Below are 27110 nucleotides of genomic sequence, written 5' to 3' on the forward strand. Positions count from 1 at the left end.
TCTAACATTCTACCTTTTGAAAGCTTGAAGTTGCTATCTTTATCTACCTTTAATGTGATTTTTGTTTAGTACATTATAGAAACAAGAATTCTTTTAAATAAAAAGAAGTTCTGTTGACTTCATGTATTTGGTTTTTCAATGCCAGTTATGATTGGTTTCTACTTCCACACTTCTCACTTTTTAACAGTAGTTATTTAGTACTTGACAATTTAGCACATGATCATTTTCCATACCCTCTATGTCCTTTTTTGTTGTTGGAAGGGGAAAAGTTAGCCTGTTTTCCATATGCTGTATTTTCATACACATAATAACTAAATAAACCACTTGATAAGGCAAACTAATTTTCCTTAATTGCAAAGTAAAAAAGCCCTGAAGACACATTGAGTAGATAGCATCTGGGAAATAACTGCATGAAATGCAAGTCCTCACTGAATGATGCACTCCTGCCTGTCACCGAATGTCAGCACCACCTAAACTGCATTGGTAATATATCTTTTGCTGGATTAACACAAAGCTTTATTAGCCAAAGTGCTGTTTTCAGAACCCATTTTAAGAGGAGCTAAGTAACTGCAATTGGGCTTACAAATGCTCATTTAAAATCTGATAAACCAAATCCTACTCTTGGGTAGACAAGCAAAGAGGTATGAAGGTGACATAGAGCAGAATTTGACAATGCTACCCCTTAAATGTCTTCAGGTAAGTTTAGTATTTATACTTCATGTGTTAAAATGTAAGCATCATCTTCACTCATATAATTTTCAGACAAAAACCTTTTGTAGCTCTGGCAAAGAAGAGGAGAGGAAGGAAAAGTTTATTTTAGTAGCAAACTAATATTATGCTCTTCTCATAACGTTAGAGAATACATCATGTAGCAGCTCCCCCTACCACTTACTGTATCACAGGACATAGAACTTTTCTCTCGCAATTCACAGATGGAAATGTAATCAGCCAGCACGTTCAGAGCCTGTGACCAATTTTGCTCATCTTTGTCTTATATGCAGTGATCAGACCCAGTTAAAACAGCTCCACAACCAAGTCTTGCTTGAACAACAGCAGGTGCATCAGACATCTACAAGAGAGTTGTCATTTAGCACAGCTTTATTGAATCCTGCTACTTCACTCCATCAACAGTCCACCTCAACTACGCACAAACAAAGTAAAGCCTCTACTTCACAAGCATTCAGCTATACGCGACCTAAGCAGTTCCTATCATCACAAACTCCACCGCCTACCAGCTCCTCTTCTAGCTCCTCAGTTAAAACATTCAGCAACATCTCTCAAGGAACTCAAAGAACAAATAACAAGGAAAATTTCACAGGAAATCCTCCATCTGCCCAATCAAGGTCCTCAGGAGGGTTTACAAGCAAAAGTGAACAGTCTCTACCAAGGCCTAAAGAATCCACATTGCCTCCATTAACACTCTCTATATCTAGCGTAAAACACTTTCAGCCACAGAGTGTGACTCCTGCTCCTATCTCCCCAACTGGCCGGATTCAGAATCCAGTGGCTTTCCTTAGCGCTGTTCTTCCTTCACTTCCAACTGTGCCATCAACCAATGCTATGGGACTGCCCAGAAGTACACCAGCCACGTAAGTAGAATAAACCCTATCCGCAAAAGCTGAGGCAAGAAATACCAGTAAAGGAAACTAAGACGAATTTCTGTTCAAGTTTACTTAAATGCAAGTCATTTATAAAATAGAAAAGCAAGTTATTCATATATTCTGGTCATTTTATCTAAGCTTTTCATTCAGTTGAGAAAGGAAGGGATAATACCTTCTATAATAAGATACATAAAGAGTAAGGTAAGTTCAAGACAGAGAAATGAGAGTTTATAAATAGATATATACAAGAATTTGGGGGCTCAGAGATTCATGAGACTGTACTAGTGGGAGAAAAGAGATTTCATGAGCTTGCAGGATAAGTCACTCTACGACCATGTACCTATATGGGCTATAAAACATTCTTTATTATAAGCAACACATGAAGTTTTAAAAGGTACCTCAATGTAAGTTATTTCTTAGTCTAGGTAAATCTAAGAAATCATTTATGTAAAGGCATTTTTCTGGTTGCAATACTTTCTATATTTAAAGTTCCCCAGGAAATCTCAGGAGAGTTAATGCTTTGCACGTAAATATTTTAATTGACAGACAGCATGATTTCTGTGGCAAAATGGCTACCACCATACAAGCAAATAAGGATGATGATATACTGGGAAGGTCGTGCCCTTAAGAGTTCCTTCTTTACTAACAGAATTGAAATTAGTATTCCTTTTGTGGACTATGTGAACTCTGCGCTAGCACAGCTAGCACTGGTAGTTTGATACAACTTTTTATCCATAGAAATCCAAACTCTGCACAAAAGAAGGAATAGTAGTGATAACCATCAGTAAGTCACAATCTCCTACCTGTCTTGCTAATACTCTATCAACCAATCTGTAATTCTAACAGAAAAAAGTGTCCCTGTATACATAACATTCACTACTCTGTGTGCCAAGAAATCCTGCCTTCAAACCGCTGTCGCACTCCTACTCCCAGACCCCCTAATTGCCCAGCACAGCCACGTAACCACCATCATGCTGTGGCACACGCCTGCAGGCCTTCGCAGCCCTGGCATTAGGGGCAGGCGTACCTAATAAAGTTATGAAGCTCACAGTTAAGGTTTTAACTATACCCAGCTCAAGCCTTCGGCCTGCTTTCACAATAGCGCAACAGCAAGCAAAAATCAACTGCAATTGCTCATCCACCCCTCTCCTTCCCCTTGAGCAGGTGCTCAAGCACTATTCTCTCTGCATTAACGACACGTAACCCTTGCTAAGTGTTTTACTTTTTCTAACTGCTGTACAGGCTTTATCAATATGCCTACCAGGTAGAGTAGTTTCATATTGTTTTCTACAACTCACCTTTCTTGGGTCCCGGCCTAGAGCTGAATTCCCACGTAACTAGAGCTCATCATGCTGAGATTCAGATCTAGATCTCTACATGGGAGAGAGTCAAAGTGAGGGCACAAAAGATCAGGAAGGAACCCGAACAGTATCTGTACTAATCTGTGAACAGCTATTGAAGTTTCAGCTTCCTTTTTTGGCATTATCAATTATAGTAATTCTGGTTACAAAAGCAGTGAGAGATTATGTCTGCAGAACGACAACAGGAAGATATCTAGCACAGCAATTGCCAGTTATGCCTTTTACCTAGACTCGCTGCTATTGAGATCCCAAGTCCTGGGAAACTACCAGAAGGTTGCACGCTCTCTAGTAGTGTGCAGCTGCTGTGCTTCAGCAGTGCATCCTCACAGTCTCCAAACAGCCTTATTTAAGAATGTAATTATTTTCAAACCTTGCCAAAATAAAACAGACTACATCTAAAAAATAAAAACTTAAAAAAAAACCCCACCAAACTTGTTGATGTTAGATGTTATAAAAGGGTGAGAGAAATGAAAGAAGTAAAACTTCATGGAAAGAGTAAATGATCAAGGAAGATGTGAGATAAATATCACTGAGAAGTTGTATTAACTTTTAAATTATCGCCTGATACAGTAAAATGTACAAATTGTGTACCTATGGTAACACCTATACATATTTATTTAGCATTCATTGTGACATCATTATTCCAGGATAAATATAAACAGAACTTAGATGCTTATTATAGTATTAGAATACTTATTCTTTTAAAGATGTGTTTCCTCAATTCCTACTGGCACAGGAATGAGATGCACCATTAAAAGTAGTACCAAAAAGGAAAACAAAACAAAACAAAACAAAAAGAAAATCCCATGTTGTGTTTTGGCCACTAAATAAATAAATAAATAACAGGTTCCTCCAGACAACTGAAATGTAACATATCATATCACACAGGTGACATAAAAAATATATATACTCTTTGCTGCATGTTAGTATCAGAATTTTCTTTTAATAGCCCCACGCAGGGATTAAAAAAGAAAAATCTGAAGCCTCTGCCGTTAGCAACAGATGATTCTATTCGGGAAAATAAAACTGCACTTGTAAAGGATCTGGAAAGAAAACTCCATTTCAGAGAGGATGTTAACCAACAAAGTAGTCAGCAGGTAAGTAAATTGAGTGTTATTAAAATAAATTTTACTCATGAACAAGATGTATTACGACTTGTGGCACAAAAGGTGTTTGTGTGGTTGAGCTGCTACACTACTTTGCAGAGCGAGCTTTTGTGGTAAGTACTGGTTTGGAATAGCAAAGTGGAGCTTTAAATAGGAAGTACGAGGGCATGCAGCTATAGAGGGTTTATTTTGTGACTGAGTAGCATTTTTAATTACTAATCATCTCTATTAGAGACCGGTAGGAATGTAAAACTTTCAGGGAAGCTTCTGCACACTGGATTTCATTTTTCACTTTACGACTTGCTCAACTCATTGCACACATACACATCCATACACCATATGTTTTTAACACAAACAAAGGAGTAATCAAACCTGTAAGAAAAGGTTTCTGGTTTTACTTTGGTTGAACCAAAATGTGGTATTCAATTTTTAGCATTAAACCTATTTTCCCAAATCTCCTGGCTTACATGAATTGACAGGGACTTGCTAGGAACTTAAAGTTTTGGTAGCTGTTACTGGCATGCACCAAACTTTAGGTCTAGCATCAGTTTAGCAAAATAACAAGCCTTTTACAAAGTTCAAGGAACTAAATATCAGTTCATTCTTAATTGGAATCAATATATTTACCGGATCTGGACATTGTCTATGAAATTAAAGAATAAATTAAAAAATGAAATAACATTTTGAGGTTGAAATCACTGTAAATCAGGTTCAGTAACAGCAGGACACACAAAGGACTGCTAGATAGCTGTTCTGTCTGTAGGCCATTACTCTGCTCTCACCTTGGCCAGAGAGGCCTCCCCGCCAGCTCAGGCTTAATGCAGCAAATAAGTTTACCCTGACCTGTCATCAACAAGGGAACTTTTCACAACGTCTGTTAGCCCTTCTGACAGAGAACACGCAAAGATAAACAAAAATCCATGGAGTCTTCGGAGTAAATTACCCTCTGTGGACAACTGCAGTGTAATCCCTGGTTTTTTAATTTTGCTGTTGACCTTTCTGACAGATCACGCTGCCAAAGCACTTTGAGTAAAACAACTGGCAAGCGGTATGTTTTGCAGATGAATCACAAGTGTCACAATTTGTACTTGCTATGGTAGTAAGACAAATTATTTAGAGAGCCGCTGTGAAATACCAATCAGTCTTTCGAGTTAACTGCATGATAACCCCTTTAGAAACAATGATCACTACTAGTGTCAAAGTTATCTGCTGACAGCAAAAGTTATTTATACACTTATTTGCTGTCCCACATGAGACCAAACCAAAATCTTGATTCCCAAATCCCCCAAACACTGTAAAATACACACATAACAATTGTTATGGTAATGACAATGTCAATGGTAATGAACTAGAGAACAAAAATTTTAGGATTGCTCAATAGAAGTTCCCTCATTTTCCCCTCAGTCCCCACCTTTAATCACTTCTGATTTTATTCTTCCATATCCAGGAAAATCACTGCTCAGACTGACTCTAGGAAATTCAAGTCTGAGTTTTCTCCTCCATGAAAGCAGTGATTATTTAGCGAGATGAGAGGAGGCACAGCATTTTCCAAAATTCCTATTGCTTTGCCATCATGAGAATAATATGTTGGAGTGCTGGATTCACAGCCATAGATTTTGTCCTGGTTTTTCCTCTCCTAGTTAACACAGAATTAAAAAGGAGACATTTTCATCCCACAATAGCAGATTTGCATTAAATTGGTTATTATAATAGTAGGGAAGGGCTTCTTATTCACTTTCTCATAAATACGAACGTAACTCTCCTCTATATGAGAGACAACTGCATCAATGGAGTACAGCATCCAATAAGCATCTTAAAGTGTTGGCTTCCTTGTATTTTCCACATGCTATTTTAAAAATTCCTTCTCATAAAATGTGTTCTGTAGCATATTTTTATTTAGAGAATTGTACTGTAACCCCGTATTTTAATAGCAGTATCTCGTCTCATTTATAATCTCTGTGGAGCATGTACGGATCACCCAGACTGAAAACTGCAACTGATAAGTCTGTGTCTTAAAGTACTGGTATTGTTTTATATTACTATAGAAAGCGCAGTAATGAACATGAGTGCTTTACATCTTGGTGCTCTTATTTATTATCTATCATTGACTTCCATATGAAAAGCGTTTAGCTTACAAGTCAAGATTTTCCTAAGTGTCAGCATTATGCACTCAGCATGATATGTAATAATCCAGATGTACTCCTTCTGTTTCATCCAGTATAGCATTCATCACCAACCACAAAGAAATCCAGAATCAGAATGTAGTTGCTAATTTTGCTGATGTTGCATGAGACAGAACAGATTAGTTTGTTTTTCTACAGCTATGGTAACCATGCAGTGCTGATAGAAATACAAATATGATTTTGCTAAGATTCTAGCTGCAACTCTGATCAAGTACATGCACTAACAAGCTGTGATTTTTACCAGAAAAAAAACCCCTCCATATCTGTCATTTATGCAGATGGTAGTAAGCTGTATTGCCAGACGAAATTTCACCAAAATTAGGAGTGTTGAAAAAAAGAGGTTCAGTTATATCAAACATCTTCAGTCAAATAATATAAAATAGAAAAATGAGGTAATTAAACCTTGAAAGCCTGTATAGTAATAGATATAAAGGAATTAAATGTGCAATAATAAAAGAAAGGAGATTTAAATACTTGGGCCTGGTTTATACCTTTGGGTTATAAGAACTACAAACTCTGCTCACATATCTCTGTCATTTATGACGAAGAATGCTGGCGTGGCAATGCTGCTTGGTTGTGTCTTATATAAGACCCAGACAGCAGCATGGTCACTGCCTTATTTTTAGGACAAAGAGTAAAGCCACAGCTCTTTAAAAAATTATGCACAGCCCTCACATGAATATTCTTTACTTTTGCTATGGAATACTTTGTAAGAAATTTCAGAGCAGAGGAGATGCAGGGTGTGTCCAAAAGCTTTTAGATCATTAAAAGCCACAGCCTGTAAAGCCATATGCAGAACCCAACTTGTCGCAGAGGCCACATCACACTAACACCTCAACATTGATCAAACAGAATCATCTCCTTGCAGTTCCCATAATAAGCAGTCAGCCTCAGAAAGGTCGCAAGAATCACCAAGAACTCTGTTCCCCAGAGCGCAAGAATGATACTTAACTCACTCACTCTAAAAATGTTGCTCAAAAGCAAGCTTCATATTACCTCCCAAAGGTCAGCAAATGTAGGCAATTTGGGATTAAGGATAGGAATTAAACCCCAAGGAAGCTTGTTTGCTCTGTACTAGAAATGAGAAGAGACTTAAGAACCTGACAAAGACAAGTTACCAGATCTTGACATTAATAGGTATACACTCCCAATAATCGTGGGAATGAATTCTTGAACAAGCACTTGTAGCTGCCTTCTCATGATCTAGATGTAATCAACAACAATGTCCAGACAGGTTTTCCTGGTAAAGATCTTGGCTTGCAGAACTCATCACCTAGGAAAGGGAACCTCAGCTCCTCATGCTTTCATACACAGTCCTAAGGTGCTCACTCCAGAGAATAAGCCTGTGGGAGCTGGAGATGCAAACCTCATTTGCTTTCTCTTCCGTTTTCCTCTTGCTCTAACACTTTGAGCTGAACTGTATTTTGAATATTGTCTAGCTGTGTACCACAGACGACTTGCTAGACTCTTCAAGGGTTCATGTTTACATCTGGATGGCATGATATTCATGCCTTATGCTGTCACCTCAGTGATATGTCTCCATGGAACATGATCTGCACATTGGATCTGTTGGTTTTTTATTCCCACTGCTGAAAGACAGTGGGAGGGGAGGGAGAGAGAGAATCCAAACTAAACAGAAGATTTCAGTCAGAGTACCTGGATTAGACATTGAAGCCAAGGAGTGTTACAGCATGGAAACAGACACTGAGATGCAGTATATGCCAGTTTCTTAGATAAACTGTTAACTGGATTTATAATAACTCTGCCAAAAAGCCAGTCTAATGAAAGTCACAAAACTGGGAATAAATTGGGAAATTTGTCTGGAGTTGGCAATGAGTGGCAAACAGAATTATGTTTTTATACAGTATATGAGAATCAACACTCAAATAAAGTTCTTCTAGCATTTCTATTTGTGGTAATTTCCCTGGGTTACTATGCTAATGTGAGACTATTTTGATGCTACAAGCTTCTACTAACTGTAAACATGTATTTTCACTAAGATCTGAATCCTGACAAAGTCAACAGTAAGATAGGTTTTAACGTCAACAAATACAGGATTTTAGAGCTCATATTCATACACAAAGATGCTCAAAAACTTTTAGGAATTACTACACTCTATGCAATTTCCCTTTTTGCCAACAAGCTTCACAGGTAGCAGAGTGGCCCAGGAGCACGATTACTTGACTCAAGATCTAGGAGAACATGATCCAACTACCTGCTCTGTCACAGACTTTCTGTCATCTTAACAGGTCACTTAGCTTCCTTAGGCCTCAATTTCTCACATGTAAAATGCAGGTAACAGCCCTGCCCTGAAGAGTGCTTTGCTGTCAGGTGCTCAAAAAATGATGGTGATGGAGCCAAACAGATCCGTCACAGAAACAAGATGATGCCAATCCATACCTTCAACAAAACTTGCATTGAGAGAAGATTTTGTTTGTCATACTTGTCAAATTACAACCATCCAGCAGCACACTACAACAATATTGCCAAGGCAGTGTAAAGGTTAGCATCTCCCCCAGAAGTTGCATTTCACTTCTCCACTTGCCCCAAATTTCCACTAGTACTTGTCTGACTTTTTTTTTTTCCTTTTGAGTTAACTTTCTCCTGGCTCACTCCCGCAGAACAGGTCACTGTGGGATCGGATGTGTGGCAGCATACGAATATGAGCAGAGAGGGAAGCAAGGGAATGCTGGTGCTAGCACAAGCTGGCAACTCAACTGGTTCAGCCACACTGTCAAATCATACACCGAATACACCACACATCTCTGTGGCAATAATGCTGCACGGCTCATCTACAAGGTGTTACTAATGACTAGAGAAAAATGGTACAGAATTGCTTAAGACACATATTCACCAGCACATTTCCTGGCTTTGCTCTGGCCAGTTTTAACACTCTTTTACCCTTTTACTTATACCCTGCCAATATTAATGCAACCACCACTGCCTACTCTCCTTTCGACAATACATGGAGTTGAAATATCCAGGTTTCAAAAGTTGCAGTCTACTCAGCATATATATAGATAATTATATACAAATATAATATATGTGTTATATATATTCTAATTTGTACAGAACACTTACATCTGTAGATAGGAGCTTGAATTTGACAGTTTTCTAGCTGGGAGACAGCACAATTTTAAACATCTGGCTATTATATTAAACAAGTGTGTAAAATCCTGTCTGTAAAAATTTCATGTTCCAGAAAAGTTGCCAAAAAGCAGCTAGAATCCTACATTTTTGTCCTAAAACCAGAGCTTGAACCTTCATACTCTTTCCCTTAGTGTCCTCAGTATGCTGAACTGCAGCCTAGTTTTAACATTGCACCAGTGATCACACTGACTTGTTCTTTGTGTTACGCTTTACAAAATACTTGTCTGAACCACAACCACAAACACTTTGCCCTACTCCACTTACGTAATCACATTCAGAAATAGCTTTATGGCTTATGTGATAAAAACTGTTCTTCAGAAAGCCGTATTAACAACTATTTTCTGTTCTTGCTAATCCTAGAAGAAAATCTACCAAACAAGCAAAAAACTCCAAGATTATATTCTTTATACAACTGTGTATATCTAATTATTTCAGAGATTCCTGTTCTTTATAAGAAGTTTGGCATACCACCTGCAGTGTGTGTATGATGGCATTCAAATTTTCACAGCAAAGTTAACTTACCCCTGTTGGTTTTTATGTAGATGCACACCAAACAACACATTTAGAAAGACAAAGACTGAAGTATGAGCACAACACACAGGCAACACTTCGGGGCAGTGGGAACCCTAATTTCAGTATTTTCAGATTTAAAATGTATTTTTTAATATAAGTCCTTAAAATGACCCATCCTAACACATGCAGCTGGCACAGTTCCTAGCCAGAGACTGTTTTGTTAGCATGGAAAGACAATGACTCTTGTGGCTTCCACGCGCAGAGAAGCAGCCGCCACTAATGATAGCCCAGTGTTGACAGTGCAGCAAGATGCACTTGTTTTGACAAACTGCTACTTCTATTTTATACCTTTTTCTGTGTGTGCACGTACACTCAGAGTCACATGCACTCCAGAAATCGGAGAAAAAACCCATCCCTGATAAACTTCAAAGTGGCCCCATTAAATGCATTCCTTCCTCTATCATTTTTCCTTCTGCAAGCAGACATACAGAAAGGAAGAACTGCCCATATTTCTTAATAAAGTAAAGTTTGTAAGAAATTAGTCTCTTCAGTACATCAGTGAGGAAAAAATGATACACTGTGTTCACAGAAAATAAAGGCAAGAAACATTAGGTTAATTACAGTTTGAAAATAATTGCTCTAAGTTTAATTTATGTTAGGTGGTTAGACAACTTAAGACAAACCTATAACTTTGGACTAGAGGTAATAAAAAGTGTTAGCTGTCTCTATCAGCATTGTTTGGTTGAATCACGGCTACAGCAACCCTGTGCTATCAATTTCTTATTACATACCACAACTTCTTTTGGACAGCAATGAATCAGAAAAAAAATCGGTATGAAAAATTGCTGACCAACCTCAGCTATCTATAAACGATACTGAACTCGCCCATTAGCTTGCAGTATTTCACTTCCTCCTAACTCCACGCTGTAGCTTTTTGTTCTGGAGTCAACACTTTACTCATTATCGTCATGCCTTGAAAGTGTAATGGTAATGCCTTTCTAGGCCCATTACATCTCTCTGCTAGAGAACACTATATGATGAAAAACTCACTTCGGTGATGAAGCAACGATTCCCCCATCTTCAACTATACAGTTATGGATGTATTAAAAGTATAGAAGTACAATACTGCCTTTTCAATTTGAAACATTATTCTTGTCATTAGCAATTTTCATTTCCAAAACCTGCTTTTGACACAGTCACCAGAAAATTGAACTAAAGAAAAATTTTATCTAGAGATGAGTTACACCATGCTGAAAAAAGTCATCACATTCACACTTGGTAGGTTAATGAAACATGCACGTAGCTCAATAAAGTTGAAGAATGTATCCAACTAAGACAGTCCAGCGCAGATTTATGTACAGCCATAAAAGAATGATGTTAACTGTTGGTAAAGCAGTAAAAAACTGGTCTGCTGACTTCCACATTACACAGATTGACTGGTTTCGTATGTGGGAGCAGAGGCAGGCCTCTTTTTCCTCCCTTGTTCTTTATTACGTCACACCTAACAAGTAAAAGGTGTTGGCTCTTCCAAAAGCCCTCTTCCAATTTTCAGTCTTCTAGACTACTGCTTTCAGTTGCTATCTGACTCTGATAAGTCTTAACACTTTTCATTCCCACTCATTTTACTCTAATCTGAGTTCAGAGCTGCCTTCTCAGAGTAACAATTCCTCATGGACTTACTGTGCCTAGCTTCTGAGATAACCAATTTGTGAGCCGCTTCACCTACTCGGTCTACCAGCCCTGTTGCCCTCTAAACATGCATAACACTTGAAAAATGGTTTATCTTTACAAAGGGACTAACAGTGCTCAAAAGTGCTCCCATTCAATAGATGAGAAACATGTATGCAAAACAATGTATTTGGCTTTATAATTATGCTGTCATATAACCAATATCCAGAAATAATTACATTTTTTTTGAGAGAGTCATTACATAATAAACAGTAATATGTTTAAACAGGCAGAAATTAGACTCTCTGTACCATACTTGCAATATTGCCCTAGCCTTTATTCATGTGACAAACCATTAGACAATGGAAAGAGAAGAAGAGAAAGAGATTACTTCTATCTTAATTAATCCATAATTAGCCTCCACATTTCTAAAGGCCACATAGCATGTGTAATCCTTGAAAACAATTTCATTCTTAGAAGAATTAGGTATCTTATCTTCAGGTTCTACTAGAAACTTCAGAGACTCAAGGTAATCCTTTCTCAGTAGGTGCAATTTTTATGCCACAGATTTTGCTCTCTGCTGTCAAGAACTACCTAAACAACATGAAGGAAACTATTAAAACTCTCAAAGAAATGGAAGGAAAACAAAAATTCAAATACATTCTTCAGTACATTGCTAGCAACAAAGTATTGAGGTCTGAATTCCTTAATTTATGGGAGACTCTAGAATCAAAATTATGACTGCAGTCCATTTTGGTGACATGGCTGCTACTTAAAACATAGTAGTCACTGCTTGATTTTCATTTGATTCTTTGTTCCCAAAAACACAGAGACTTTTTTCAGTATGAAGGGTAAAAGACTGATTGCTTAACTTTCCCTTAGAACATCATAATCAGCTCTCACCATCTAAAGGGAAAAATTATAGCTTTGGTTGGTCAGAAAGTAGAGAATCTCCAGTTTTACACTGGCTTAACTGAGATTAGAATTTGATCTCTTGAAGTGATTTGTTGAGACATGCTGGTGAAAGAAAAAAAAGCTCAACAAGATGAAACTTTAGAAGGCTGTTTGCCGACCACCAGCTGTTGGCCAGCCCACAGAGCAAGCAAAGCCAACCAAGAAAGTGGATGATACCATCTAGTGGCTGGCTCCCATCCTTTGGCTCATATCTTGCTCACACTTATCCAGACCCGCAAGGTCAAAAAGTTCTGCTTGGCAAAGCTGCACTCGCATTGGTACGCTTGAAGAAGGTACCAGAGAGCAGACTCTCCCTGTCTGAGTGGAGGGAGAGTGTTAAGGGTAAGGAAGGTATCTTGAATCGGGGACCTAGCAACCTAAGTGAACACTCCTGTTACCTTGTGATTATCGGCACTGCTCCAAAGCTGTGTGTGTGGAAGGAACAGCCCTACAGCATCAGAGAAGAGGGGAGAAGCGGAAGGAGGACTTCATTTCCAGTAAAGAGAGTTCATTTGTCAAAGTCCTTTCCTCCCTACTCTGACCTGTCTGCCTTTTCCTCCCATAGCTCATCTTTATTAGAGCTGATCTTAGAGCAACTCCCCCCAAAAATATTTTAGATTAAGAGACTGATATACAACATCTACCTTTACAGTACCAAAATCAAATATTACCAGGGGGTTTATTCCACCATGGCAACTTCCAACTTCTTTTACTTTGTGGCTGCCACGTTTTCCTCCTCTCACCCCCAAGTCTCACAGACCTGTCTCCTCAAAATTCCCCGTAACCTCTCAACCTTTGGCCACTCTGTCTTGTTGGTCTCCTGAAGAAATCAGAAGACTTTGTCAGCTAAAATCTTTGCTCCTTACTATTTAGGAACAACTGGTCAAAAGCATAATCAGCAGTATGATGGAATGGCTAAATGATCAGGGATGTAAGTCCCAGTGATTTGTGATCTTTTCTGGTTCTTCCATTAACTTGCTAGAAGATTTCAGACAAGTGTTATTTGTTGAACCTTGTTTTTTTAGCAAATGGAATATATCTAAGGATAGGCTACATCCTTATTTACTATTCACCAGTTTCTAAAATTGTATTTAAAAAAGGAGGAGGAGATATTTGGTCAAATGCCTCTTGGCCTAGAGAAGAAACATCCCCATGCAAAACAGCTAAGTAACAAGAGGTTTCTAATTGACTTCATGGGATTAGGAGGAAGCTCATAATCACATCAAACTATCTGGAAATGGTCATTTATGTACAAATATACTGGTTTTCTTGCATCATCTGTTTAATCTTCTAAGGATTTAGATGTGATGTTTTGCTTTCTCAGTTACATCAGCTAGAAATCTGGTCAGGTTTTAACCTGAAGATAAATTATTCTGAAAATATTTCACTTTCTCCCTAGTTTTCTCTTTTAGTATGTATAGTTTTCCTTATCTAATTGCGAATTGAAATATACACCAGTATTCATTTCTGTAATTTCAAGTGACTAATATGAGATCACAAAATCCTCAAAAATTTGGTGTATTTTAATGATGTTTTGATCAAGTGTGCAAGAGCATAGTTTTTTTTTCATGGAGACTTAGAGAAATTACATGTTTCATTTTTTAGCTGCCTCTAAAAAAAACCCTCAGTTTCATTAATTACATTCTGCAAACTTTAGAAGCAGTGAGAATCTGTGCCTGCAGACCAAATTCAGACTGTTTCAATGTGTCCTAGTATGTAGGCTTTTTTATTTTCACTCATTTTAAAATTAGTCTAAAAGCGCAAATGACTGCAAATACCACAGAATGCGACTCGTCTTGTTCAGAACCATGCCTCTCTCACTCTGCAGGAATACAGGATTTCGAGCTTTGAGCAGAGGCTGATGAACGAAATAGAATTTCGCCTTGAACGTACTCCAGTGGATGAATCAGATGATGAAGTCCATCATGAGGAAATCCCTACAGGCAAATACATAGCACCGATCTTTGACAAGAGACTCAAGCATTTTCGGGTAATGGAAGGATCTCCTATCACATTCACTTGCAAAATAGTTGGAATACCTGTTCCCAAGGTATGTCATTATGTCATTCTCACTGTTAGTGGTAAAGGAACAAAAATCAACTACCTGCTATTTTCTATACATCCCTCTGGAAAGTCTCACTCCTAAGAACACAGCTCTGTGAAGAGAGCTCTAAAACAAATTATTTCCCACCCGCTTTCTAAAATAACAATATCAACTCCTGAGCACGTATCAGGCCTTGATGTACTTGTATGGACTGCCTCACACCACCTGACTCCAAGAGAAACAGAATTTCATAAAAATTAACTTCTCAGGAAGATGAGAGCTGATCTGAGATAACCAGTAATGTGTATATAACCAAGAAAAGCAAACCTGACAGGCTCAGCTATGTAAAGGAGATATGCAGCTTTCTGAGTTCAACCTGGAATCATTCTATTTCACACTGTAACTGATTTTATATTCTAAATTTTTTACCAGCAATTGGTCAACTTATGCCATGTTCTTATCTACATTTTTTTTCTAGTCACTATTCCACCACAGAGCAAGTGTTAAGTCACTGGGGGCGGGGGGTCTGATCACTACAGGTATACTGGTTCAAGGATGGCAAGCAGATTTCAAAGAAAAACACGCATTTCAAAATGAACAGAGAAGAAGATGGAACATGTTCTTTACACATTGAAGCCTCTACTAATGATGATGATGGCAACTATACGATTATGGCTGCAAACCCACAAGTAAGGTGTTCTGTTTTCCTCTACAAAAATGCTTGTTTCATCTTTTTCCAATATATGTTAATAGGAACACAGACTGTGCAACCCAGTCTGACATTGAGTGGTGACTGTATCAAAAATCAGAGGATTCAGAGGACAGGAGAGGAAACCACATCATGAAGAATGATGGAACTACTCCCCTTTTCTTATACATCCCACTCACAGTCATTAGGGACATTTTTTTCACATTAATAACTCCTGCTCTATCTTCTGACCCCTCCTCTGTTGCCGACAGATATCTTTTGAGATGTGGTGACAAGGCAGACATGATATTTCAGGCAGAAAGACAAAGGAAACAAAAAGTTTTGTTTCAAGGGAAACAGTTTCATCCCCTAATACCATTCTCCTTCACCCTATGTGCTAGAGTGTTTATTTAGCTGTTTATTTAGCAGTACACTCAAGTACATCAGGTAACTTTTTCCAGTTTAAATTTTTCCTTTTTTTTCTGAATCATATTTCAACCCAACTACTTTTCTGTTTCTGTGTGGCTGCATAAACAAGTATGGTAGTGCAAAGGTACTAGCAGAGCGTACCTGTGGAGACACAGCGGCAGGAATGAACAAGCAGGGACAGACACCGCTTAAGCTGGTTTACACAGCACCACTGCTAAGTGCATTGCCACAGCCTTGAGAGTCTGAGAAAGAGACCGCTCCAGACACACAATGAAACCCCCCCTCAACTGCACGCCACTGCATGCTAATAGCATTCACTTTGAAAAAGTAATATTGACACTGCAGTTCAGTTACTTGTTAAAAATAAATCCTGATGCATTGTAAATGTTAGATATTTATACTTTAAAATGAAATGAGCTACTAACCAACTATTAATTCTGTTTCTGTTACGATTTGCAGGGGAGAATCAGTTGTTCAGGCCACCTGATGGTTCAGAGTATCCCCGTTCGGGGCCGAATATCAACAATTCAGCCTCACAGGTAAAAGGAAAGAAAAGACCTTCAGACGCTCTTTATGCTTCGTACTGAGCGCATTCAAAATAACTAGCTACTGTACTTCAATGCACTCTATACTTCAGTTCTCAGCCATAAAATGGAAATAGTAGCAGCAGCTTCCTCCCACCAGGTCACTTCTAGAATGTAGTATTTTTGAAAGTCATCATCAAACACAGGGAAGTTTAAGTGTAAAGTATTATTTCATTTACCTGTTGCATTGGAGTTAAAGGCAAGGGACGGACTAGCAAGATGATATTCAGCCAAAAAAGCAAAAAGAAGCTAAGAACAGCTTGGGAATCCAATGATACTACACAATATAGTTAATTTGATAACTTTTCTAAGTGGAAAATATGCAAGTATTAAAAGACAAGCAGTCCATTTCTTTCTGCTCTTTTATTTAACTCAAGCTATCTGTTCATCCTTTTCCACAATTTCTTCCTTTCTTTAAGCATTAGGAAAAAAAAAGTTTGACTTCCAAACATACACATGCAATTTTTGTGTTGCAGAACACGACCCCGAGCACCAGAAGGAGACAAAGAGGCAGTTCAAGAACGCTTTTTCAGGCCATACTTTCTACAGGCTCCGGGTGACATGGTAGCACACGAAGGGGGACTTTGTAGGTTGGACTGTAAGGTATTAACTGTTTCTTCTGTTCATTCTCACTTTCCCTACTTCTGTACGGGTATTGTTAGGTGTTCTCATATTCTTTATTGCATGCATGAACATTTTCTGTTAAAGTTTTAACACTTCATTTTAAAAAATTATTTCTTATTGCTGTTGTCTCTGAGCTGATTCAGGAGATTTCTTTTCAACACATGCTATGTGGAATGAAGAACACTGAAAACACAACCCCAGAAATAGAAGGCTCACTTACTGTGAGCTGTTCAGATTACTAGATACGTTCACCGTGTCCTTTACCAGTCTGAACTCCAGAAGTTCATCTGGGAATGACAGGTCCTTCTGCTCCATTATCAGATTCTTGAACATAATCCAGAATAGCACAAAACCATGAGAAAGAGAGGATTCAGCAAGTTGGATTCTGTTCAAACAAATGTTCCCATTGTATTGGACTGAATTACTGAAGATTAATGCTCCCTGAAAAGAGGGAACAGAGCCCAGTTCATTTTATGCTTCCCCAGCATGCACAGATGCAGAAACATCCCCATTTACAAATTCAAATCCCCATGAGAGAGTTGTCAGAGGTTAGAGTACACACAGTGAACATCCTGTTACTGAATAGCTTTAAGAAACTCATCTGCTCCAACATATTTTGGTAGCCCTCTGTCCCAGTAGCACAGCAAAGGTGGTAATACTGACACTGACCCCTTCCATGCTCTAGATTGTCTCCTATACTCTTCAAGGTAGGAGCAGAAGCAGAAGTTAATGCCCTGAAGATGAACAAGATTCATTACTACTTAATTTATGATGTAAAGTTTACTAGGGAGCATGCCAAAGAATTTGGTTATTCTTAGCTCTGCTATCCTGGCAGAGCTTGTGAAGCCTTAAGGCATGTCTGGCATTGCACAAACCTGAAAGACAGCAGCCCTCATTCAGGAAAGTTCCACTTCCCTGTTTCTCTGGTTTGTAGAATATTGTTTGGAAAGCAATATTTTAGACATGAGTAAGTACTTCTATCTATCGGAAAGATCTTTAAGACTATAATACAGCCTAATAATCTTTCTAAAAATTACTTAATCTATAGTGTTCTAAAGCACGTAAGTTTAACAGCTACAAAGAACTGTATCATTCTTCATCAAATTTTATGAAATACGAAGTCTTTGTATAGAACTCTTTCATCTCTATTAAACTCTGTAGTGGTTTAGATCCAGGGTTTTGATTTATACTCAACATTAAAAAACAAACAAACAAACAAAACCAACTAACATATTGTTAGAAGTCTTTTGTGAATTTGGTATATAACCAAGTTTCTTCCGTTCTGACTAAAAAACATCTAGGCATTTCACGTATTTGTTTCTCTCAGGATTTTGTTGCTTGTTTGTTTTGTTTTTCTCCCTTTTGGAACTAATCAGCAGAAAAACAGAAACTGAGAAATGAAAAAAAAAAATCTCTGTTCTAAGTTCTGAAATAATTCAGAAGGTATTTGAAAAAAGGCTTACCTGCGAATTTACTAAAATCTGTTTGTCAGTTCAACATTTGTCTCTAGCTGTTTCTCTGTCTGTTAGGTGAGCGGGTTACCAACTCCAGACCTGACGTGGCTTCTGAACGGCAAACCTGTGCTACCAGATGGCACCCACAAGATGCTGGTCAGAGAGACTGGAGTTCACTCTCTGCTTATTGATCCTCTCTCACAAAATGATGCTGGAACTTATACTTGCCTTGCGACTAATAGAACAGGACAAAATTCATTTAGTCTGGAGCTCACTGTTGTAGGTAAGAATAATCGAAAAATTAGTCACAATGATGAAGTTATTTGTACTCACTTCTTCAAACTTACCTTGCTTAGTTTCCCTACTGACAAGTATAAATAAATAGTTAATCCATTGATAGCAGGAGGGTTCAACAGCTATAAAACTCATGTGATGGAGGGAAATGGATCTGGTGCTCAGTCAATAGGTGCACTCCTGTTATTAACAGAGGGCTGTAAGAATTCTGTCTCATCATCACTTTTGCAAAATGACATTCTTAATTTTCCCCCCAGAAAATGCTTAGAGTTTGAATTAATAATATATGTTGAGGTCTCCTAGATTTCAGTCACAGTTTTATTACTTTAAAAACATTTTTAAATAGAAAAATGCAAACCTGAATACTGTTCTTTAATAAAGCCTTACAAGATGTGAGATACTGAAATTCACAGAGCTGGGATTAATTTCCTGGTAGTATGTTTAGACCCACTAGATATGCATACCTTTTTTTATGAACATCAGTTCTGCCTATTATTTTCTTTATGTTCCCTTAGAGAGGCTATGTCACGGCATTTCACTATCCTTCCAACATCCCATTAAAAAGTCACAACCTATTTTGGTATCACAAGAATAATTTTTGGTCGTGTTCTTCCATACTGTTCAAAGTGAAACAAAGAATCAAATACTTGTTGTTCAATAATTCTTTTTGTTTTTTCCAGCAAAGGAAGTTAAAAAAGCTCCCATGTTTTTGGAGAAGCTTCAGAACTGTGGCGTTCCTGAAGGGTACCCCGTCAGATTAGAGTGCAGAGTTGTGGGAATGCCACCCCCCATATTTTACTGGAAGAAGGATAATGAGACCATCCCATCAAACAGAGAGAGGATGAGGTACTGTACTGTCATACTCATGCTTGGAGTTTCTTGTGGCTGGAGCAATTGTTTCCATGAAAACCTGTGTGATAAGTACAAGTGGTGGTGTTCTGAAAATAATTTCTTTCATTCACATAAAGTTTTAAAAAGCTGGCTTCACTGTGAAATGAACAGCAGCTATTTCCTTGAGTCAGAATAAAGGTATGGAGCATAATATACCCCGGCTGCAGAGAATGGTGATGGACCTTTATACATATACGTACACATGCAAACACTGTAGTTAACGTAAAACGAACAACTGTCCTAAAATACCATGTAGGAGCTTTGTATGGGTTTAGTTCTTTGGAATTCAATAAACAATTCCAATATTAACAGATACAGAGCAACAATTCAGCTCACGCTGTCACACCATGGCTTTGCACAGCTGAGAGGACCAAGAACAGATTTCAGCTACTCTGATTACTGATTGAGGCCATACTGAAAGCAAATCTATTGACTATAAACGCCTTGGAACGTTACCTCTTTAGGAACAGAAGTTACAACCTATTTCGTTTTTAATGTACATATTGTAAAATCTCAAAGTTGACAGGCTGTTGAGAAATACTAACTCCAACACACTTGTTTTCCCAGCATGCATCAAGATACAACAGGGTATGTCTGCCTCCTGATTCAACCTGCCAGGAAAGCAGATGCTGGCTGGTATACCTTGTCCGCAAAAAACGAAGCTGGTATTGTCTCTTGTACTGCTAGACTTGACATATACGGTAAGTACGGGCTAGCAAATAAATCAGAATTTATTTGCTTTGACTAGTCTCAGCCCTCACCTAGTTCTTAGCCTGTAAATTGCTAGTTTTGATGTGGATTAGAAATTAGTGTCACAGCATGGCTACAGCTTAATATGGCCACCAGGAGGAGGTATAATAATACAGCTAAATGGCCAAATTAGCTCTCCTGCACCAGTTTAAAGGCAGGTAAGGGGAAAAATATAGAAGAGGAGTTTTGCACTGTATTCTCTACTCCTATTTGCCACCTTCGAAATGTCCTAGACATGCAAGCACACAATAAACATGTATTCAAGCTGAACCTTAACTCTGTTCTCTCTGACACATGCCTGTGCTAGAGCCCTGACCTGAGATGGAAAAATAAATTCAGACAAGAAAGTAGACCTCTTCTTCTATGGAGCACGTATAATGCAGACTACGCTTAATTAATGGAGGCTAGTTTGCATCTAATATGTTTGTCTAGGACTCAGAAGGCTCCAGCCCAGTTCAAGAACTACAGCACATCATTTAATTACTCTATCTATGCAAGATGTAATAGTCAAGACAATTTATCTAGAGCAAGAGAGTACTTCGATCACTTAAGCAGCATAAAACAGAAAACGCATTCCACAAACTACTGGATTAGAGCCATACCCTCAAAGGGAAAAGAAACCACGTTTTCAACCTCGTATTTATCATTTAAAAAAAAAAATCCCACTTAATTAAAGATCAGCGATAACCACAAGTCACCAGTGCATCTCTGTCAGTTTTCTGCCACCTTGTGGTGATACAGACAACGGTCATGTAATGTTCGAGAGGGCTGGCAAGAGCCTGATTCAACAAAGGTCACATAAAATGAAAATATAATTCCTTAGGTAGCTAAACGTTGAAAAACATAAATTCAATTTTCATATAAAGGATTCAAGGTACAAACAGAAAAAAAAGCTGGAGACTAAATGTTTCCCGATTCCAACCATATTTTCTAAAGACTCTGCAAGTGTTACGCACAAAAGGGAGTGACAGAAGTAATTTTTCTTTGTGCTATTTTGAATAGATGGGGTTGGGGGATTGAAAGTGTGATCTAATATTTGCAATTCCATATGCAAAGAAAAAAGTACAATAAATAATGAGTGTATTGTTCAAATAGAAACAAATCGGGGCTCCAAGAAAAAAAGGAGGCTCTTGTTCAAATATTTCCAAAAAGAGTGGGTCAAAATTCAGCATGGAAAGATAATGAACATTTCCTATCAGTGTAGGTCTCCCAAACAAAGCTATTCTCAGAGTACTGTAGACTGAACTTCTACCTTTTCATTTTAATTGCTGACAGATACGTTTGTCCAGTTTGGGTTCAGACCTGGAGGTTTTGTATAGATAAATACTGGCAAAGATAATAGCAATTTCCCCTCTTGGAAGTGTTTTGAGAATAACTACTGTTAAGTATTATGTAATAGCTAGATATTCTTAGAAAATAGTGGCAGTATTTGTCCATATGGGAACTTGTTGAATGTTACTTTTAAATTACTGAGTATGTGTCTTTGGATTACATTTCCTTCAGTATCTTTTAAAAAACCTAAGAAACACGTGTTACTAGTTATAAGTAGTAGAGGGAAATAAAAATTGTAATAATTTCTTTTAAAAAAAAATCCCTAGATTATTACTTTGAAATTAAATACCACCAAAAAAAAAAATTCAGGAAGAAAAGTCCCCTAGAAGATGGAGTAGTACACAATCAGAGCCGTGTCCAGCTTCTTCATCTCTGTTCATGCTATGGTATGTTTTTAGTTCTGACTCCAAGAGCTTTGGAGAAGGCTACAAAGACTAAATTATTAAATTTTAGACTTTGTAAAATCCGTGTAAATGTTGCCATTGAATTGAACAGGGATGGAATTCCATCAGTAGACTTCAATAAAAATACTCAATATATAACCTATGTGAATGATAATATTTGAAGGGGCAGATCCTAAAACAGGGAACAACAATGCTGTGCTCTCTTCAAGGATGTTGGAAGCAACTTTCCATTTGTGTGCATTGATTTCTGTTGTTTCATTGCTGACTTAGAGGTTTATACTGCCTATTCTGTTTCTGTTGCTTCAGCTCAGTGGCATCATCAAATTCCACAACCAATAAAGCTTCGATCAGGTAACAGCCGGTATGCAAACCTTACTGGTCAAGGACTCGACATTTTTCCTGCCTTCCCAACTACTGAAAGCCCTATGTTGTTTTCATCCCCAACCCAAAAGGTGGTGGAAAGTGAAGAACTTTGAAAAACAAACAAACTATTGTTCCAGTTACACCTGCAGAGATATTAGAACTGTGGGGGAAAAAAAAAAAAAAGGAAAAGAAAAAAAAAAAAGAGGTACAAGTCAAGATGCTCAAGGTTTACAAGCGACTTGTTTGTAATTAAGTGTACTGCTGCTGCAATGCTGCAAATGTTGCAAGTAACATATCGTACAAGATTTTGCATATTATTTTACTGCAGGATAATTGTGGTATGGAGTGTTGTGCAATAAATCCAGTACTGTGTAGTCTGCTAAGAATTACATGGTAAAAAAAGTTTTCAGCACTTAAAAGCCAATACCACTTTTACTGCTTGAATTAAAGCTACTGTACTGTAGCAAGCCATGTTAAGGATTGATGATGTTTAGCTGGAATAATGCCAGTGAAAACATTGACATTACAATCCTGAAGGAGGGTAAACAACATGACTTTGAATGTAATTCTAAAAAAAAAACATGCCAGATAATCACAAAGCACAAGTTAAAGGGAAAAGATGTAACTCATTTTTATATATTATTATGCCAGATAATCATAGAATTTTTGAACTCAAGACTAGATAAATATAGTGTTTCATGTAGGTACAGCTGTATACCCTATATATTTATATTTGTGTGTGTGTGTACCCCATGAACTGTGTACTCATGGTGTAAGGATTCATAAAGTAAGGTACAGGGCACATGCATAGGACACCAACATAGGAAACCAAAATTCCTGTTGTCTGAAGCATGTACTCTCGAGCCTACAGCTGAAACTATTTTCCAGATATGCTTCATATTTTTTTTCTTTACAGTTATAGTGATTCTCTGCCTTTAACCACAGATGATATCAAGCTTGTAACTTCATGGTTTTTAAATACCAGTCTATTTTTCCTGATTTTTAATGTGAGTAAAAGAAAAGTACATCTACCATCTAGCTCATTTTTTATTTAACTGAAAAGGAATTATTATCTGGTAGAATTCAAGTTTTCAACATCCTTTCAGAAATAATCACAAGTGTGGTGTCTACTATAAAGACAGAGAAAATTCTGTTAATATACGAAGTTATGAAGTTAAGCAACAGTTAGGTGCAAAGAGCTGAAAAAATCTACTGTAACTAATAGTAGTAATAAATAAGGCGAGTTAATGGAAGTGCAACAGAAGTTGTTAAGTGACAACACTTAATGACTGATTTAATTATATTTAGAATCTATATAGTTGTATTAATACCTCCCAGCACTTAGAATCTGTGAATGTCTCAGACGATTTCCTGCATCTTTAAATTATTGGTATCTCTCTTCTTTGGATATTGTTTTCAAGCAGTTCTTACTGCTTTCAACCGTGGCTAGAGAATGCAACAAAGTCCTAATCAAAGTCACAGAACTGAAAAGAAAAATTAACAGATACTTTCATTTTAGACCTTATTTGGATTTTTTCAAAGTTAAAAATGTAACTTAAAAAAATTACATATGCAAAGAAAACAACAAGGAGTTATCTTTAGAGCAAAAGGATACTGGATATAGCCAGAGACTGAGAGAGTCTTCCGTTGGGTTTCCTTCAAATACAGCATACGTTGTCTCTAACTGTTGGTGCCTTAGGGGTTTAGAGGAAGTGAATTTCTTGTATTTTTCCACTTCCCACCTGAGTGAAGACCATAAAACAAAAAATCACTATAACTTCCATGCTTGTGTGAGGAATCTCAAGCGATTCACTCCAGACTGAACAGACCAGGAAACTAAAGTACATTCGCATCCTGAGACACAAAAGAAGGTGCAGGTATTTAAGTGGGAAAGTAGAAATACCAGTTGTTGCCCGTGTTGTACCTCCTTGCTGGCAAACAAAATAAAAATAGCAGCTATTAAAAGTGATGCATTGATTCAGGAGACTTCAGTTATGGGGTGCCCAACATAAGACAGATTGTGTATCTGATTTTCTAGGACAGAGAAGCTACTGCTCCTCTTATCTTCACTTGTTTTTAGGATGGCTTAGGGATTCCAAAACTAAACCTCGACTGAGTTAGGCAATCCAAAAATTAGAGTTTCCCACATTAGTAACTACTCTTGGGAAAACAATCCAAGGAAAGTTATTGCACTTTGCTTATTTAATCCAGTGCTATTGGGAAGCGAGAAGAGAGGAAATTAGATGCAAAAGATCAAATTCTAGTCCCATCTACAGCCCTGGTCTTCCCATTATTTCATGAAAGAACTGAAGAGTAGATTTTGACCCGAAGTATTCCACGTTGTGATCAGTTATCAGGCTTTACACTAGCATGGGCTTAGTCAAGCGACTGTCTGCTTAGAACTCCCCTGTGTCCTCCCTGCGTGGCTTTGAGTGAGGAGTTGGACCAGATGACTTCCTGAGGTTCCTTCGGACCTAAAGCACTCTATACGTCCTAAATTATTTTACTTTGTACTGCCTGTCTGAATACCCTATGTGGAATAAGTTATTGACTGAGTAGACACTAAGAATTCAAGTAAGCACACACTTTTCCTTTTTGACTGGGATACATCCTATTAGGTAATTCTAACTACAAGAGTCATCACTTAATCAGAGGTCTTTACATGCTTAAGAGGAAAGGAATACTAGTACTTACTATTAGCAAATATCTGGCTACCAGTTCTGGAATCATACTGTTAATATTACTGACAGTAGTAGTGGTTCTCGTATTTTACAACATCAGACAACACACCCAAAAACTCAATACAAATTAAAATACAAAGTGCACAGAGAAAATACGTAAACCATACCTCTTCAGCCTTTTCTCTGTGATTTCAGTGGAATGTCCCCAAACCTACATCAATATAGCCTGAACTGACAAGCTGAGGATTAAGCAGTGCAATGTTTTTTAAAATGTACATTCAGTTCTTTGGAAGTGGGAGGACAAGAAGCTACTGCTGAAAGACTTTTCCCAAAAATCTGTGTAAGAATGATTAATCCTTAGTCATTCAAGAAGGGGCCCAGAAGTCTCACTGCAAGGTAGGCTACAGAGAGTGGATCAGCTGAACTACAACATTCTCTGCTTGAGCATTTACAAAATTTACTAGCAAAAGGATCAAAACTTTACCCATCGTATCTCCCTACATAATGCAGAAGTCAGTAATTTCAATTACTTTCAGTGCATCTGATACAGACAAAATCAGAATCTGATCCTAAATGGTCTGTAGTCATTAAATTTTGCTCATTAACTGCTACAGGACATTTCTCCTCTGCGTATACTGAGCCCATAAAATAAGTATGTGAAAGAAGTTTACGTGAATGGATGTAAATGCTGTTAATAAGCAGTATTGATTTGCTCATCACAAAGAAGACTTGCTAGAAAAAGACACAAAACCTATGTTTGTGTTGCTAACTGATGGAAACGCCAAGGGAAAAAGGCTTGTGTGAGCAGCAGAGACCACACTGAGCTGTCACAAGACATGTGATGCTGATTGAGTTCATGTCCTGTGAAGGATGGCACTAGCTAATCATACCGTGTCAAGATGCGCTACAGACTATGCAACTGTGCTCCCTTCCTGAACAGCTTGGCTGTTCATTGTTTTTGTTTAATTGAATAACCACTTTGACTTCACACTAACATGGTATTTCATTCTCTTATCCAGGGCAGGCCACTGCAACAACAAAAATCAATGTTAGAACATCCACTGAAACCAGTGTTAGCTATTATCTTCCAAGAGTCCATTAAATCACCACAAGATGGAGTGTAACATTGTATCACTGAGATACAGAAATGCTCCATTTTGTAACCTCTCACTGTTTTCTGATTAGGAATCTTGTAGGTTTATTTAGTTTCCTGTTTCCTTCCAGTCCTGGTTTTGTACACAACCAAACAGAGGCACAGTATATTTCAAAGAAGAGCAGAAATGACAACTTTTGTATTGCAATTCTAGAAAGCAAAAGTATTATATTTGCTTTGAAATTCTGGTCCAGCTTGGTGCAAACCCAGTCTTCAGCAGCATGACATAGCAGTTTATACTGATATCGTTGGACTTCTTGCTTTAAAACAGCTGGATTGAGTCCCTTTGCTTCCATGGGGAAGGTGGAGCATACTTTCTGAATGCCTCACGTCTGCTAACGTGAGGAGAAGATGGGAGCACACACTTCAAGCACGAAAAACCAAGTCTGCAGTCTTCATCTTAGTGTGTAAACAACTGCCAATCCCAACTGTTGACAGTAATCATAGGTACTTCAAAGCAACAAATCTGGAATAAGAATTCCTTTCAGAACTGTGTTCTTAACGCTACCAGGTTCAAAAGCATTGGTTTCTGGAAAATGTCTTCATACAAAATTATTAGCAAGACCTAACGAAATATTTAAACTGTTAAATCTTGGAGAAGTGATTCATTGTTTATTGCCTTACTATTTCCAATACAAAGATGTTCACTTTGAGCCTTAAAATTCTATTTTATAATTTTTTCTTGATTAAAGTTGATACTTTTTATTTTTTGATCCAAGATCATTCTCACTGGGAATAAAAATGTTAATGTCACTTTTAAAGTATATTTTAAGTGCATATGAAAGGAAAAAACAAACATCTGCCTGTTGAGTAATGTATTTCCCTTCGTCTCACATAAACTTTAATAAATGCTTCAGAGTTGCATACAAGAGTGTGTCCTTCA

General features: G+C 37.7%; 1 protein-coding gene across 1 annotated transcript in view; it reads left to right on the top strand.

Annotated features, from left to right (window-relative positions):
• The window catches only part of MYPN (myopalladin), a 59618-nt gene extending 32522 nt beyond the window's left edge, over positions 1 to 27096 (top strand). The window contains exons 11-20 of the mRNA XM_086752078.1: positions 1002 to 1589; positions 3912 to 4059; positions 14365 to 14586; positions 15120 to 15269; positions 16157 to 16236; positions 16758 to 16884; positions 18435 to 18642; positions 19334 to 19499; positions 20112 to 20245; positions 22337 to 27096. Of these exons, the coding sequence (XP_086608204.1) occupies positions 1002 to 1589; positions 3912 to 4059; positions 14365 to 14586; positions 15120 to 15269; positions 16157 to 16236; positions 16758 to 16884; positions 18435 to 18642; positions 19334 to 19499; positions 20112 to 20245; positions 22337 to 22506 (1993 nt within the window). The 3' untranslated portion in view covers positions 22507 to 27096. The remainder of the gene's footprint in view (positions 1 to 1001; positions 1590 to 3911; positions 4060 to 14364; positions 14587 to 15119; positions 15270 to 16156; positions 16237 to 16757; positions 16885 to 18434; positions 18643 to 19333; positions 19500 to 20111; positions 20246 to 22336) is intronic.
• Positions 27097 to 27110: the final 14 nt, after the last annotated feature.

The sequence above is a fragment of the Chlamydotis macqueenii genome, chromosome 7 (genome assembly GCF_036417535.1).
Source record: "Chlamydotis macqueenii isolate bChlMac1 chromosome 7, bChlMac1.mat, whole genome shotgun sequence".
Classification (NCBI taxonomy): domain Eukaryota; kingdom Metazoa; phylum Chordata; class Aves; order Otidiformes; family Otididae; genus Chlamydotis; species Chlamydotis macqueenii.